This window comes from Oncorhynchus masou, chromosome 17, assembly GCF_036934945.1.
Source record: "Oncorhynchus masou masou isolate Uvic2021 chromosome 17, UVic_Omas_1.1, whole genome shotgun sequence".
Lineage (NCBI taxonomy): Eukaryota > Metazoa > Chordata > Actinopteri > Salmoniformes > Salmonidae > Oncorhynchus > Oncorhynchus masou.
In genome coordinates, this window is record NC_088228.1 from 32,579,632 (window position 1) to 32,596,974 (window position 17,343).

A 17,343-nucleotide genomic window follows, 5' to 3' on the forward strand; every position below is an offset into this window, starting at 1 on the left:
GGACTGCCTAATCGCACAACTTGTTGCTTCCTGGGTCTTCCTCTTGTTTGCAAGTTAAGAAGAACGTTTGGACTACTGAATCGAAGAAAGATTTCCAGGTCTTCTATAATTTTTGCTACATCGTAGTGTCATGAACAATGAATGTATATTTTTCACTAATGAAATGAAAAGCTGTTGCATTTGCAGAAATCGCAGTTGCATGCTTCAGCCCGCTGTATTTGCTAGGCTCAGTTACTACATCCAGTTGATTGCATGTTAAATGATTCGAGATCACAAGCGTGATACAAAATCTAAAACTAACGGTGCAAGAGTGCATTATTTTTGTGAGAAAATAACACTGGGAAATGTTTAATTATATTCATTCTATAGCTAGCAGGTCATGTGAGTTAAAATGGGGGCACTTGAACTCTCGTATACAACCATAGGTCTAAAGGGCTCTTCAGTGCAGGTTTGCCAGGTCTAGCTAAATTCTGCCCGCCAGGTGTGAAAACTAGCCCAATATTTTTTCACAGGAAGAGAGTTGCCAGATTTATCCAATACACCCTTTTTCCATAATGTTATTGAGCGAATTAAGAACACATGTCGACGTCATTTAACGACAGGCTAAGAAGCAACATTTGGTTTTTCATCAAAATAATAATTATTGCGAGTTTAATTAAGAATGTCGCAAGAGAATATAAATCACCCTTACTTGCCAGGTAATTTTCCATCAATGGATGTTGATTTAACTTGTTTTGACTGCTATGATTAAGCAATATGAACCCAAGGAGGTGTGGTATATGACCAATTTACCACAGCTAAGAGTTGTTCTTAGGACTTTTTTGGTCATTCCCGTGCTACACGGTCTGATATACCACGACTTTCAACCAATCAGCATTCAGGGCTCAAACCACCCAGTTTATAATTATTAATAAATCCTGTTTGTGCATGTGCATAACTATAGATAAATATGATAGGAGAGTTTGAATGATCTAAGTTGGACAGAGGATCTCAAATCCTCTGGTCAAGAAACACTTGGACGAACTTGCTATTTTCTGTCAAAGGGTGCTGTTGTGCCAGATGTTAAGACAACAAACCATTATAAAACCCCTCATAGGCCTCGCTCCCCCTGTCTGAGATATCTACTGCAAGCCCTCATCCTCCACATAAAACACCCGTTCTGTTTAAGGTCCCCAAAGCATACACATCCCTGGGTCGCTCGTCTTTTCAGTTTGCTGCAGCTAGCGACTAGAACAAGCTGCAACAAACACTCAAACTGGACAGTTTTATCTCAATCTCTTCATTCCAAGACTCAATCATGGACACTCTTACTTACATATGTGGCTGCTTTGCGTGATGTGTTGTCTCTACCTTCTTTCCCTTTGTGCTGTTGTCTGTGCCCAATAATGTTTGTACCCTGTTTTGTGCTGCTACAATGCTGTGTTGTCATGTGTTGCTGCCATGCTATGTTGTCTTAGGTCTTGTTTTATGTAATGTTGTGTTGTCTCTCTTGTCATGATGTGTGTTTTGTCCTATATTTTGATTTAATTTATTTTTAATCACCTGTCCCCGTAGGAGGCCTTTAGGTAGGCCGTCATTGTAAATAAGAATTTGTTCTTAACTGACTTGCCTAGTTAAATAAAAAATATCCTATTTGCAAGATGTACTTGTCATTTCAATAGGGTAGGCTACTGACTAAAATCTTATAATTGTAATTCAACTTTGCCATGGTTTGCTGAGCTCGATGCAGGTAGCCTATAGGCCCTGATAGGCCAACATGCCGTAGTCCACAATGAAACTGACATTAAATGTGGAGGATGATACATTAAGGACAGAGCTGTGACCATGTATCACCATTGATGACTTCCAATTTATTTAACTAAACATGGCCATTACTAATTGCATATATACACAAGGATACAACAGCAAACTGAAGTTATAGGTTATTTATTAAATATGTTTGCCAGCTCCAGGTAGGCTACACAAGTGGCACATTGATTTGCATTGACTCCAGTGATATCTTAATTTCAACATGTTTATTGTATCAAATGGTAGGCTACAGTAGCTAACAATGGCATATACACAAATATCCTATTTGATGGCCAACAGATGCAAATGTATCATTCTACACATTTTAATGTCAGTTTCACGCGAGGGAGTTCCGTAACTACCCTTTCAAATATCCACTCGCTCAGTGCTCCAGACCCTAGAACTGAGCATGCGTAAAAACCTTCGCTTTCCCAAAGGAAAAGTCGACATGAGAATGCGGTTTAATTTAAACCACCTCTGAACGAATTTATCTAAAGAGCTCTAGTTTTCCAATGCTTTGTAGACGCTATGTCAGTTTTAGCGCGTTAATATGAATATGAAATAGGTGTCTCCGTAATGGCCAATCTAAATAGCCTACCAACAACTGGTAACAAGTTGTCACGATGTGCGCGCATACTGCTCTGTCTCAGTGACTGCACCGCTCTAACAACCAATCCCCTTAACGCACACACCCCTCCGGCTCTTCCCCTCCTCACTCAGTAACAGCCTGCTCACTGCCAGATAGTCAGCAACAGCAGGTCACAGTGAAAAAATATTTATTTATTTTTTAAGAGAGAGAAATGCCATGGCGGCCGCGGTGCAATTTAGAAGTAGGCCAAAAACCTGAAACCCACGAACAATACATTTTCACCCGCGACATCGTTTTCAAAGTAGCCCAATTTTATCGGAAAACCACAAACATGGCAACCCTGCCTGAGTGGGCACCTGTCTAGTCATATCTATTCATGTGAAATAAGTGTGTCCAGTTGCTTTCTAACTCTGTGTTTTGCTGCTGGTCTCAATCAATCCAGTATTCCATGGAACTATCCGTCAACCAAATAGTTTTCCCTTTAAAAAAAGATTGCAGTTTTGAAACTGCTGTAGAAGTGTAGTAACTGCAGTCGACTGTGGTATTTTGGACATGGTCATTTCAGAATAACTGCAGTTACTCTGCAAAATTACTGCAGTAAAAAAATTGTTATTCTGGATGCAGTATTTGCAGCATAATGCAGTTATACTGCACTCTGACTACCATCTTTTTTACTAAGGAATGTTTTTCCAGTACTGGAATATCTCATAACTAATAAGTTATGTGTAATGTAGTAATTATAAAATATTATATTCTGCAGGATTAAAACCCCCAGAGACCCAACCATTTCACCATGTCAGCACTGAGCGGTAAGGTCCAGACGGTGATGGGTCCAATAGAACCCGACCAGCTGGGTAGAACCATGACCCATGAGCACCTGACCATGACCTTTGAGTGCTGCTACTTCTCTCCGGCCCCGGGGGACGAGACTGTTGCCCAGGCCCCCATCCAGATGAAGAATCTATTCTGGCTGAAGCAGAACCCTTACAGCAGGTAAACTCCCCACCATATGTATTTCGACAGTGCACATTTTTATTTAATTTGGGTCTATACTCCAGCATTTTAGATTTGAGATAGAATGTTTTATATTAGGCGACAGTACATAATGTCAGCTTTTATTTGAGGGTATTTTCATACATATCTGTTTTACTGTTTAGATGCATGAAGTCCTTTAATTTCTTGTCTCCCCATTTGAATAAGTCATCATTATTTGGACAAATTCACTTAGTTTAAAAATGTAGTCAAACATTTAGTATGTGGTTCCATATTCCTTGCACACAATGACTACATCAAGTGTTTGACTCTACAAACTTGTTGGATGCATTTGCGGTTTGTTATGGTTGTATTTTGGATTATGTTTTGCCCAATAGGAACTGAATGATGAATAATGACTTCTGCCATTTGGGAGTCACTTCTATTGTAAGTAAGGATAGATGTTTCTGAACACTTCTACATTAATGTGGATGCAATCATGATTATGGATAGTCATGAATGATGAGTGAATAATGATGAGCGAGAAGGTTACAGAGGCACAAATATTATACCACCCCTCAAAATGCTAACCTTGCCTGTTATTGACAATGGTGAGAGGTTAGCATGTTTTGTTGTAGCCTCTGAACGACGTCTCACTCATTATTCATGTTTTGTGAAAGATGATGCCGAAGAACATGGCTGACGTTTTACACTCTCCAAACCAATTGTGCTATTTTATTTTTGTGTGTTTTGTGTAACTTGTTTTTTTACTTATTTGTGTACATAATGTTGCTGGTACTGTCTCTTACGACCGAAAATAACTTCTGGACATCAGAAAAGTGATTACTCACCGCGGACTGGAAGAAACTATTTCCTTTAACGAGTCCGACGAGAAGGATATCCTGCTTTCACTGGAACAGGCCCAGATCCACGCCTTTTGCGTGAAGAGGGGACGCAGATCGGGGATCCTTCTGAGAATCCAAAGGCGAGCGAGTAAACTCCCAATGCCTTTCATTCTTCTTGCTAACGTGCAATCATTAGAAAATGAAATTGATGACCTACTATTAAGATTATCCTACCAACGTGACATCTTATGTTTCACCAAGACGTGGCTGAACGAAGATACGGACAACATATAGCTAGCGGGATTTTCCATGCACTGGCAGAACAGAGACGCTACTTCAGGTAAGACGAGGGGTGGGGGTGTGTGTCTTTTTGTTAATAACAGCTGGTGCGCAATGTCTAATATTAAAGAAGTCTCGAGGTATTGCTCACCTGAGGTAGAGTACCTTATGATAAGCTGCAGACCACATTATCTACTAAGAGAGTTCTCATCTGTATTATTCATAGCCGTCTATATACCATCACAAAACGAAGCTGGCGCTAAGACCGCTCTCAAACAACTCTATAAGGCCATAAGCAAAGAAGAAAATGCTCACCCAAAAGTGGCGCTCCTAGTGGCCGGGGACTTTAATGCAGGCAAACTTAAATCAGTTTTACCATATTTTTACCAGCATATGACGTGCAACCAGGGAAAATAAATCCTATTCCAACTTTACTCAACACACAGAGATGCATACACAGCTCTCCCCTGCCCTCCATTTGGCAAATCTGACCATAATTACATCCTCCTGATGCCAGCTTACAAGGAAAAACTTATATGATGACGCGAATGTTACGCTACAGGACTGTTTTGCTAGCACAGACTGGAATATGTTCCGGTATTCATCCAATGTCATTGAGGAATACACCACCTTAGTCATCGGCTTCATCAATAAGTGCATCGACGACTTAGTCCCCACAGTGATTGTATGTACATGTCCCAACCAGAAGCCATGGATTACAGGCAACATCCGCATAGAGCTAAATGCTAGAGCTGCCGCTTTCAAGGAGCTGGATACTAAACGCATTTAAGAAATCCCGCTATGCCCTCCGACGAACCATCAAACAAGCAAAGCGGCAATACAGGATTAAGATTGAATCCTACTACACCGGCTCTGACGCTCGTCGGATGTGGCAGGGCTTGAAAACTATTACAGACTTCAAAGGGAACCCAGACGCGAGCTGCCCAGTGACGCGAGCCTACCAGATGAGCTAAATGCCGTTTTATGATCGCTTTGAGGCAAGCAACACTGAAGCATGCATGAGAGCACCAGCTGTTCTGCATAGCTGTGTGATAACGCTCTCGGTAGCCGACGTGAACAAAACCTTTAAACAGGTCAACATTCACAAAGCCGCTGAGCCAGATGTATTACCAGGATGTGTACTCAAAGCATGCGCGGACCAACTGTCATGTTTTCACTGACATTTTCAACCTCTCCCTGACAGAGTCTGTAATATCTACATGTTTCAAGCAGACCACCATAATCCCTGTGCCCAAGCGAAGGTAACCTGCCTAAATGATTACCGCCTCGTGGCAATCACGTCGGTAGCCATTGAAGTGCTTTGAAAAGCTGGTCATGGCTCAAATCAACAACATCCTCCCGGACACCCTAGACCCACTCCAATTCGCATACCGCCCCAACAGATCCAATGATGACGCAATCTCAATCGCGTTCCACACTTCCCTTTCTCACCTGGACAAAAGGAACACCTATTTGAGAATGCTGTTAATTGACTACAGCTCAGCGTTCAATACCATAGTGCCCATGAAGCTCATCACTAAGCTAAGGACTCTGGGACTAAACACCTCCTTCTGCAACTAGATCCTGGACTTCCTGACGTTCCGCCCCCAGGTGGTAAGAGTAGGCAACAATAGGTCTGCCACGCTGATCCTTAACACTGGGGCCCCTCAGGGGTGTGTACTTAGTCCTCTTCTGTATTCCCTGTTCACCCACGACTGTGCGACCAAACATGACTCCAACGCCATCATTAAGTTTGCTGACGACACAACACTGATCACCGACCACGATGAGACTGCCTATAGGGAGGTTAGAGAACTTGCAGTCGTGAAGCGGGCACGACAACACTTTTTCCTCCTCAGGAGACTGAAAAGATTTGGCATGGGTCCCCAGATCCTCAAAGGTTCTACAGCTGCACCATCGAGAGCACCTTGACCGGTTGCATTACCGCCTGGTATGGCCACTGCTCGGCATCTGACCGTAAGGCGCTACAGAGGGTAGTGCGAACGGCCCAGTACATCACTGGGGCCAGGCTTGCTGCCATCCAGAACCTATATAATAGGCGGTGTCAGAGGAAAGCCCATAAAATTGTCAGAGACTCCAGTCACCCAGGTTATAGACTGTTTTCTCTGCTACCGCACGGCATGCGGTACCGGAGCACAAAGTCTAGTACCAAAAGCCTTAACAGCTTCTACCCCCAAGCCATTAAGCTGCTGAACAATTCATAAAAATCGCCACAGGACAATTTACATTGACACCCCCCCCCCCTTTTGAACACTGCTGCATCTCGCTGTTTGTTTGTTACCTATGCATAGTCACTTCGCCTCCACCTACATGAACAGATTACCTCAACTAGTCTGTACCCCCGCACACTGACTCGGTACCGGTGCCCTCTGTATATAGCCTCGTTATTCTTATTGTGTTACTTTTTATTTTAGCCTACTTGGTAAATATTGTCTTCTTCTTGAACTGCACAGCTGGTTAATGGTTTGTAAGTAAGCTTTTCACGGTAAAGTCTACTCTTGTTGTATTCAGCGCATGTGGCAAATAAAGTTTGATTTGATTTTGATTTATTCATGATTTTTCTTAACCATGGCATTATCAGGATGAATTTAAAGTGTTCAGAAACATCTCATCTTCTCATTTAGAAAGAAAGTTACTTCAGTCATAGGGCTCTATAAAATCTGTTTTATTTTTGCCCGATTCTGTTTTCTCCGATGAGTTTTTCCAGGTTTCCGTTCATCAGTTTTTCAGGTTTCGATCTCAAAATCACACTTTTTTAAAGAGTAACTTTTACGAAGAAAAAAATAACAATCGAAAACCAGATGTCTTAGTTATAGTGAAACAAGTCGATTCTGGTCTTCATTTTGACTGTTCGTTGCAAAAGTGATAGATTTTGGTCTTTTAGTAATAAATATAGCTCTTTTTGCCCCTAGCGGTTCAACTCTACCACTGGCATCATGATGTGTAGGCACCTTGAGAAGGTGCAAGGTGATGCTACGTCATCTCAAGGGAGGGGTTCGGTATGAAATACACTCCCTTCTAGATGTGCTGGGTGGTACCACCTCAAGCCTTACTATAAAAGTAGGCGACAGCACGCCTTATTTGGCAATGGTCTTGGTAAGTATAGTGTGCCAATACATTTTGCATGATGCTTTCTTGAAAAGACAATTGAAGTTTCACAAAATTCGAAAGGCAGTAAGGCATATTTCCTTATATGACCAAATTCAACGTTTCATACACGTGCTTTTCCGAAATAGAAAAAATGTCGGCTGAGGATTATACGTTTATATTTGTAGCTACATAATCTTAACAAGAAATAGATGACAATGGTGGTCATGACAACTTGGCTCATAGTTCAATGGTTGTGAGTTATAAAAAAATAAAGGTTAACTAGGCAAGTCAGTTAAGAACAAATTCTTATTTACAATGACAGCCTAGGAACAGTGGGTTAACTGCCTTGTTCAGGGGCAGAATGACAGATTTTTACCTTGTCAGCTCGGGGATTCGATCTAGCATCCTTTTGGTTATGGGCCCAACGCTCTAACCACTACCTACCTCCCCCTGCCGCCCTAATCCCACATGGGGCAGATATATTTTACTCTCTTCATTTTCATCCCCAGCACACACACTTCTAATTCTGAAAACTGAAAGCATACCTTTGAGCAGGGCTGGATTAAGAAATCATAGGTACTTAGTTTAGTTTTTTTTATATAGCTTTTATAATACCACACAAATGACCAAAATGAGTGGCTACTCTGACTGACAAACGGAGATCAATCTGGTCTTGAATTTAAAAAACAACAATAGCCCAGGCCAAAGAAGCGACACACAGATTGTACAATATAAGGAGGAAATACACTACCGTTCAAACGTTTGGAGTCACTTAGAAATGTCCTTGTTTTTGAAAGAAAAGCTAATTTTGTCCATTTTAAAAGAACATCAACTTGATCAGAAATACAGTGTAGACATTGTTAATGTTGTAGATGACTATTGTAGCTGGAAATGGCTGACTTTTAATGGAATATTTACATAGGCGTACAGAGGCCATCACTCCTAGCTAATCCAAGTTTATAAAAGGCTAAATGATCATTAGAAATCCCTTTTGCAATTATGTTAACACAGCTGAAAACTGTTGTCGTGATTAAAGAAGCAATAAAACTGGCCTTCTTTAGACTAGTTGAGTATCTGGAGCATCAGCTTTTGTGGGTTCCATTACAGGCTCAAAATAGCAGAAACAAATAACTTTCTTCTGAAACTTGTCAGTCTATTTTTGTTCTAATAAATGAAGGCTATTCCATGCGAGAAATTGCCAAGAAACTGAAGATCTTGTACAACGCTGTGTACTACTTCCTGTTACAGAACAGCGCAAACTGGCTCTAATCAGAATAGAGAGAGGAGTGGGAGGCCCCGTGCACAACTGAGCATGAGGACAAGTACATTAGCGTTTCTAGTTTGAGAAGCAGACGCCTCACAAGTCCTCAACTGGCAGCTTCATTAAATATTACCAGCAAAACACCTGTCTCAACATCAACAGTGAAGAGGCGACTCCAGGATGTTGGCCTTCTCGGGAGAGTTCCTCTGTACAGTGTGTGTTCTTTTGCCCATCTTAATCTTTTCTTTTTATTGGCCTGTCTGAGATATGGCTTTTTCTTTGCAACTCTGCCTAGAAGGCCAGCATCCTAGAGTCGCCTCTTCATTGTTGACGTTGAGACTGGTGTTTTGCGGGTTTCCAGCTACAATAGTCATTTACAACATTAACAATGTCTACACTATATTTCTGATCAATTTGATGTTATTTTAATGGACACAAATGTGCTTTTCTTTCAAAAACAAGGACATTTCTAAATGACCCCAAACTTTTGAACAGTAGTGCATTTACATTTATATATTCTTATTCCATTCCTTTACTTAGATTTGTGTGTATTAGGTATTGGTTGTGGAATTGTTAGATATTACTTGTTAGATATTGCGGCACTGTCTTCCGACAGTGCCAAGCACAAGCATTTCGCTACACTAGCAATAACATCTGCTAACCATGTGTATGTGACCAATAACATTTGATTTGATATACACAGGAAACTGTTGCGCGTGAAAAACCGGGCAGCATTGCAGTTCTTGACACAAACCGGTGCGCTTGGCACCTACTATCATACCTGTTCAAAGGCACTTAAGTCTTTTCTCTTGTCCATTCACCCTCTGAATGGCACACATACACAATCCATGTCTCAAGGTTTAAAAATCCTTCTTAAACCTTTCTCCTCCCCTTCATCTACACTGATTGAAGTGGATTGAACAAGTGACATCGATAAGGGATCGGAGCTTTTACCTGGATTCACCTGGTCAGTCTGTCATGGAAGGAGCAGGTGTTTTTTAAATGTTTTGTACGCTCAGTGTGGTCTAGCACGCTAACAGCAAGTAGTCTATATAGCCCGTACAGCAGGCAGATTTCTAGAACCATACAGCAGGTAGTCTAGCACCTTTCCAGCAGGTAATCTAGAACCTGTACAGCAGGCAGTCTAGAACGTGTTCAGGCTGAAGCCAATAGACAAATCTCTGTGTCCCTGTAACAATTTTCTTCAGCCATGAAAACCTGCTGCTGCTGCAGGAGACCAATGCTGTGCGGGAAGAGCTGCATGAGTACCGAAAGGCAGGAGGGGGTACCATCGTAGAAAACACTACCCAGGGTATCGCCCGGGATCTGCCCTGCCTCAAACAGCTGGCCAAGAATACGGGCGTCCACATCATAGGAGGGGCGGGGTACTATGTGGACGCCACCCACTCTGAGGCCACAAGGAAGATGACCGTGGAGAAGGTGGGGGAGGTTTATGGTAGTTTGTGTCTGTGTGAAGGTATACTGGCCCATTTGTAGAAGCCTCCTCTCAGTCAAATGTATCCAAGTGGCTTTGGTCAGCTGTCTCCCACCTGAGGGAGCTATAGCCAGTTTGTGTCCATTGTCTGCCACTACTTCCCCTGACTAACATTCGACTTCTCTCCAGCTCACAGACATCATCATCAGTGAGGTTCTCCACGGGGCGGATGGGACCGAGATCCGCTGCGGTGTGATTGGAGAGATCGGCTGCAGCTGGCCAATCACAGACAGTGAGAAGAAAGTGCTGCAGGCCACTGCACATGCTCAGACCGAGCTGGGCTGCCCAGTCATCATCCACCCAGGACGGAACCCTGGTGCACCGGCTGAGATAGTGCGTCTCCTGCAAGAAGCTGGAGGTGACATCAGCAAGACCGTTATGTCACACCTGGATAGGTGAGAGCTTTCATTCAGGGCCCAGAGTGGAATAGAGGGGTGGCAGTACTTTTTTTCCTGGTCAGTCATATAGTCAGGAAAAGGTCAGAGGCCTACATGGGTTTATAATACAGTATGAACAATTATACTTATAAAGCAAGCTTCTACAGTGCATTCAGAAAGTATTCAGACCTATTGACTTTTTCCACATTTTGTTACATTAAAAGCAACAACACAAAAGTACCACATTTTCCTAAGTATTGAGATTCTTTACTCAGTTCATTGTTGAAGCACCTTTGGCAGCGATTACAGCCTCGAACCTTCTTGGTTATGACACTACAAGCTTGGCACACCTGTATTTGGAGAGTTTCTCCCATTCTTCTCTGCAGATCCTCTCAAGCTCTTATCCCGAAGCCACTCCTGTGTTGTCTTGGCTGTGTGCTTAGGGTGTGACTTCCGTCTGGCCACTCTACCATAAAGGCCTAATTGGTGGAGTGTCGTTTTGGAAGGTTCTCCCATCTCCACAGAGGAACTCGGGAGCTCTGTCACAGTGACCATCGGGTTCTTGGTCACCTCCCTGACCAAGGTCCTTCTCCCCCGATTGCTCAGTTTGGCTGGGAGGCTAGCTCTAGGGAGAGTCTTGGTGGTTCCAAACCTATTCCATTTAAGAATGATGGAGGCACTGTATTCTTGGGGAGCTTCAATGCTACAGAAATGTTTTGGTATCCTTCCCTAAACCTGTGCCTCGACACAATCCTGTCTCGGAGCTCTATGGACAATTCCTTGGATCTCACGGCTTGGTTTTTGCTCTGACATGAACTGTCAACTGTGGGATCTTATATAGACGTGTGTGTCTTTCCAAATCATGTCCAATCAATTTAATTTACAACAGGTGGATACTAATGAAGTTGTAGAAACATCTCAAGGATGATCAATGGAAACAAGATGCTCCCGAGTTAAATTTAAAGTCTCATAGCAAAGTGTTTGAATAATTCTAAGGTATTTCTGTTTCTATTTTTTAATACATTTGTGAACATTTCTAAACCTGTTTTCGCTTTGTCATTTTGGGGTATTGTGTGTAGATTCGATTTTTTTTAAATATAAAAAAATAATCTATTTTAGAGTAAGGCTGTAACAAAATGTGGAAAAGGTGAAGGGGTCTGAATACCTTCGGAATACACTGTAATTGTTCAGGAATGTGTTAAGGCGTATTGTGGAGAATTGTAATCTGCTGATGCCTCAAAGATCGCTTCAGTGATGAGTGACTAAATTATTCATGGTTTGTTTTCCTAACACAGGACCATATTTGACAATGGAGAGCTGCTGGAGTTTGCAAAGATGGGGAGTTACCTGGAATACGACCTGTTTGGAACAGAGATGCTGAACTATGCCTATAACCTGGAGGTGGACATGCCCAGTGACAGCCAGAGAGTCAAGGCGTGAGTGCTCTTTGCTACCGAACTACCTACTAGACAACTGCAGCTAAACTAGGTCAATTTGGTTGTGTGTATCTACTTCACGATACTTTACTAAACCTAAAAAGTTAAATAACGCCCATGGATCTCTTTTGATGTGTGTGCGTGCATCAAATCAAACTTTATTTGTCACATGCGCCGAATACCCTTAACCAACAATGTAGTTCAACAAAGAGTTAAGACAATATTTACCAAATAAACTAAAGTTTTAAAAAAATTATAAAAAGTAACACAATAAATAACAATAACCCGGCCATATACACAGGGTACCGGTACCGAGTCAATTTTCCGGGGGTACAGGTTAGTCGAGGTAATTTGTACATGTAGGTAGGGTTCAAGTGACTATGCATAGATAGTAAACAGCGAGTAGCAGCAGTGTAAAAACAAACTTGGGGGGGGAGAACAGTGTGGAGTGCGATTGAGGTTGCGTCATCTGTGGATTTGTTGGGGCGGTATGCGAATTGGAGTGGGTCTAGGGTATCTGGGATGATGCTATTGATGTGAGCCATTTCAAAGCACTTCATGACTACCAACATGAGTGCTACTGGGCAGCTCGCGGCTGGGTTTCCCTTTTGTAGTCTGTAATAGTTTACAAGTCCTGTCACATCCTACGAGCGTCAGAGCCGGTATAGTAGGATTCAATTTTATTCCTGCATTGACGTTTTGCCTGTTTGAGGGCATAGCTGGATTTCTTGTAAGCGTCCGGATTAGTGTCCCACTCCTTGAAAGTGGCAGCTCTAGCCTTTAGCTCGATGCAGATGTTGCCTGTAATCCATGGCTTCTGGTTGGGATATGTACGTATGGTCACTGTGGGGACGAGGTCGTCGATGCTCTTATTGATGGTATACTCCTCAATGCCATTGGATTAATCCCGGAACATTTTCCAGTCTGTGCTACCAGAACAGTCCTGTAGTGTAGCATCCACGTCATCTGACCACTTCCATATTGATCAAGTCACTGGTACTTCCTGCTTTAGTTTTTGCTTGTAAGAAGGAATAGAATTATGGTCACTTTATGGTCACTTTATCAGATGGAGGGCCGGGGAGAGCTTTGTATGCGTCTTCTGTGTGGAGTTTTTTTTTTTTCTGGTTGCACATGCTGGTGGAAATGAGGTAAAACTGATTTAAGTTTGCCTGCATTAAAGTCCCCGGCCTCTAGGAGCGCCGCTTCCTGGTGAGCATTTTCTTGTTTGCTTATGGCCTTATACAGCTGGTTGAGTGCTGTCTTAGTGTCAGCATCGGTTTGTGGTGGTAAATAGACAGCAATGAATAACATAAATGAGAACTCTGTTGGTAGATAGTGTGGTCTACGGTTTATCATGAGGTACTCTACCTCAGGCGAGTTATACCTCGAAACATCTTTAATATTAGACATCACCCACCAGATGTTATTGACAAAATATGACACACACCCCTGCCCCTCGTCTTACCAGACGCAGCTTTTCTGTCCTGCCGATGCAGGGAAAATCCTGCCAGCTCTATATTATCCGTGTCGCCGTTCAGCCGCGACTCGATTAAACATAAGATATTAGAGTTTTTAATGTCCCGTTGGTAGGATAGTCTTGATCGTATTTCATCCATTTTGTTTCCCAATGATTGCACATTGGCCAATAGAACGGATGGCAGTGGAGGTTTACTCACTCGCCTACAAATTCTCAGACGGCAGCCCAACCTTCACCCCCCCTTTTTCTCAGTCTTTTCTTCACTCAAATGACAGTGATTTGGGCCCGTTCCTGAGAAAGCAGTATATCTTTCATGTCAGACTCATTAAAGAAAAACATATTTGTAAAGTTCGAGGTGAGTAATCGATGTTCTGATGTTCAAAAGTTATTTTCGGTCAGAAGAGACAGTAGCAGCAACGTTATATGCAAAATAAGTTACAAACAATGTGAAAAAAATCATAAAATAGCACAGTTGGTTAGGAGCCCGTAAACGGCAGCCATCAACTCCAGCGCCATTGTGTGTGTGTGTGTGTGTGTGTGTGTGTGTGTGTGTGTGTGTGTGTGTGTGTGTGTGTGTGTGTGTGTGTGTGTGTGTGTGCCTGTGTCTCCCACCCTCTCTAGCTTGGCGTTCCTGGTCCAGGAGGGATATGAGGACAACATTGTCATTGCCCACGACATCCACACCAAGAACCGTCTCACCAAGTACGGAGGGCACGGCTACTCACACATACTGAAGAACATCGTGCCCAAGATGCTGAGGAGAGGGATCAACCAGACCCAGGTGGACAAGATCCTCATAGACAACCCCAAACGCTGGCTCACATTCAAATGAAGGATCAGAATCAGATCACCCAGAAGATAAAGGCTGCTCCATAGGCCTTTATCCTTTTCAACAGCTACTGAACTAACAGTAAAAAAAAAAGTGTTTAGAAATGTTTTATTACTTTCAAATTACCAAATGCAATTGATGTCAGAAGTTGACATTTTTTATTCTTGCTACTTGTCTGTGATTTACTGAATCAAAGTGTTCTATTGAGAGGTAAACAAGGAAAAAAAACCTTGGATTGAACACTAACAACATTCAAATGTATTTGTCACACAATTACTTGCCATGACTGAATCAAAGCTTCAATTCATGTTTGTAATTAATTATTAATACTGTAAGCAAATAAATTAAACCATCCAGCTAGAAAATAAGTCTTAGACTAAATCTAAATGTGGTGCCAATATACACAGAAACCAAATGTCATTTAACAAGACAAAGCGACAGTTTCTGCCCCAAACAAACTCAAGGACATGGACTGCACATCGTCTGCACCTGGTGCTCTACTCATAAATATGGTGCTTTCCGTTCTGACTAGTTTTAGTGAAAGCCATAAGAGCTTTGTTTGTAGTAATGACATTTAACAAAGATTCTTTGTGAAAAGTAGTAACATTGTTCCCGTTTTAGATTAATTCTTTTGTTGCTAAAAGATATTGGGGTACCAAAAGTTTTCTTTATTATTATGCTTGTTAGATGAGTTTTCATGATGTCACACTGTGACTGGGTGGATATAGGAGGGGACCTGGTTGGCTGGTAGGTTGTGATGTCACCCAATGGGTTCCTATGGGAGGGAGCTGGTTGGCTGGTAGGTCATCCTGAAGGACATGGTCTTCCCTTCTGAGAACAGGTGGCATCACAGAGGGACTTCACCACATGAGCATCGACATCACAGCACAATCAATACATAACCATTGTGTCACTTTAGGACAGTGTGTGATAGGATTTAAAAAGTTAGGGAGTAGGAGTATATATTTTTTTTCCTGATACATCACCAAATTGAACATCATGGTAGTCTGCCATTCAGAGGGAAATGTGACCCAGGAATATTTTCTTACCATTTTTAATGCTCTGCAAAAATTAGAACTGACCTGTTGATTTTTTTTTACATGAATACTGTACCGAAGTCATTAAAATTGGTTTTGATTTATTTTCTCTAGTGGAATGTTTTTCTTCCATATAATGCATCATTTCCATTTCAAATACTGGCTGTAGACCTAATTAATCTTAGTGGAGTAGCACTTAATTCATTTTCCAGGAAAAGGTTGAATTGGACTGTGTATGATGATAATGATAGCTCTTTTACACTTAATGCAGTAGTCTTATAAAGTATTAGTAATAGATCAGCACTGCAGTAAGATGCAGACAGAAACACACCAAACATTACTTCATACAGTATAGTTTTAATCACCTCTGAGTATTATTTCCTATTCTATAGACTAACATGAACTGAGATGTGTTACAAGACCAATTGAAATGAATTGATTAGTTGACCCAATGTCAAAAGCCATGAACAACAATGAAGCATTAACACCATTCCTGTTTAACCATTAATATTGGTTTATACAGATGAAACGTTCTCACGTCACCTTCCTTGTTTCCATGTGTCTAAGTTTCTGTATTGGACATTGCAAAATTTGGAGATTTTATGCACAAATCTAAATGTCCATTTTAATGTTAATTCAAAGGTTCACTTCTGATCCGCCAAACCGTGCTTCTTAACACCCGCCAGCTTAACCCAGAAGCCAGTTGCACCAATGTGTCGGAGGAAACACTGTTCAACTGACAACCGAAGTCGGCCTGCAGGCACCCGGCCCTCCACATGGAGTCGCTGGAGCGCGATGAACCATGCTACAATATCTTCAAAATGGTCACAGCGATTCCCTGTGCATGAGTGTTTGGAGAGAAGAGGGGAGCAGGGAGAGATGGTGATAGCTCTGATATTAGATGTATGTTGAGGGAAAAGTACTCCAATTCATATATTATGTGATCTCTTCCATCAAAAGGAGAGAGAGAGATTTTTGCAATTTCATATTTGAACATCCACTAAGAGGCATGCTGTTTGTAGAATGGCGTTTCTGGATGGCCACAGAGGACATGGGCAGTATGTTTTCTTGGTACCTGGCCACACCTCAGCTCCCCCTGTGTCCAATTAATCACTGGAGAAAATCAATAAAGCCACAGAGGGAGAGCATTAGGTGGGAGTTGGTTGTTGGGCATGTTTCCCCATACACATTAGCAGTGGCGATTTTAGCATGTAAATCTTGGTGGGGCAAACTCCCACATTTTCTGGGGATGCATGCCAGCAAATCCACAACACAACACTAAACAGACATTAGTTGCACTATAAAGGTGACAAATGGTGCCCAGAAACGGTTAGGGCCTACATAAAGCTGTCGCAACAGCAGAGCTTTCTTTTAAGCACCATGGAGTGAATCCTTACTACCTGGCTGTCAGGAGAGCCTTGTCTGGCAGTGAAACAGTTCATTCAGCCTCATTTACTGCCTTAAAAAAAAACATGGCCGATATGGCTGACTTGCTTAAATAAATGTGGTTTCTACTGACAATTGAGATGTACTAACTATGACATAAAGGGACGATGAGCGAATAAGAGGCAATCTGTAATTTTGATTAAGACAATGAGTGAGCTAGGACGGACGTCAGTAGTTCAGCACTTTTGAGATGTACAGCAAGAGAATTCAGAACATGGGCCGTTCTTGCAGTATTCTCCCTACACACCAAGTCAGAACTGTAGGATAAAAAAGGGGGCAAATAAGCAGACAATGAAAGCTATTACAATATTGGATGATTATATTATAGGCTACATGTGCACCATCAAGTCAGAACAGTAGGCTAAGTTATGAGTGTGAAAGGCAACAATTATTTAGGATGA

At 42.0% G+C, this 17,343-nt stretch overlaps 1 protein-coding gene across 1 annotated transcript; it reads left to right on the top strand.

The window, feature by feature from the left end:
• Positions 1-2: 2 nt before the first annotated feature.
• On the top strand, positions 3-15,600 carry LOC135558871 (phosphotriesterase-related protein). Its single transcript, XM_064993057.1, has 6 exons — positions 3-98; positions 3,138-3,370; positions 10,054-10,285; positions 10,470-10,735; positions 12,013-12,153; positions 14,252-15,600. Exons 2-6 carry the CDS (start codon positions 3,171-3,173, stop codon positions 14,460-14,462), a joined length of 1,050 nt encoding a protein of 349 aa, XP_064849129.1. The 5' UTR covers positions 3-98; positions 3,138-3,170; the 3' UTR covers positions 14,463-15,600.
• Positions 15,601-17,343: the final 1,743 nt, after the last annotated feature.

Coding starts and splice junctions, on each gene's coding strand:
- LOC135558871 (XM_064993057.1), top strand. CDS start 3,171: ATGTCAGCACTGAGCGGTAAGGTCCAGACGGTGATGGGTCCAATAGAA. Junction 10,736..12,012: donor GTTATGTCACACCTGGATAG/GTGAGAGCTTTC, acceptor TTCCTAACACAG/GACCATATTTGACAATGGAG. Junction 12,154..14,251: donor GACAGCCAGAGAGTCAAGGC/GTGAGTGCTCTT, acceptor CACCCTCTCTAG/CTTGGCGTTCCTGGTCCAGG.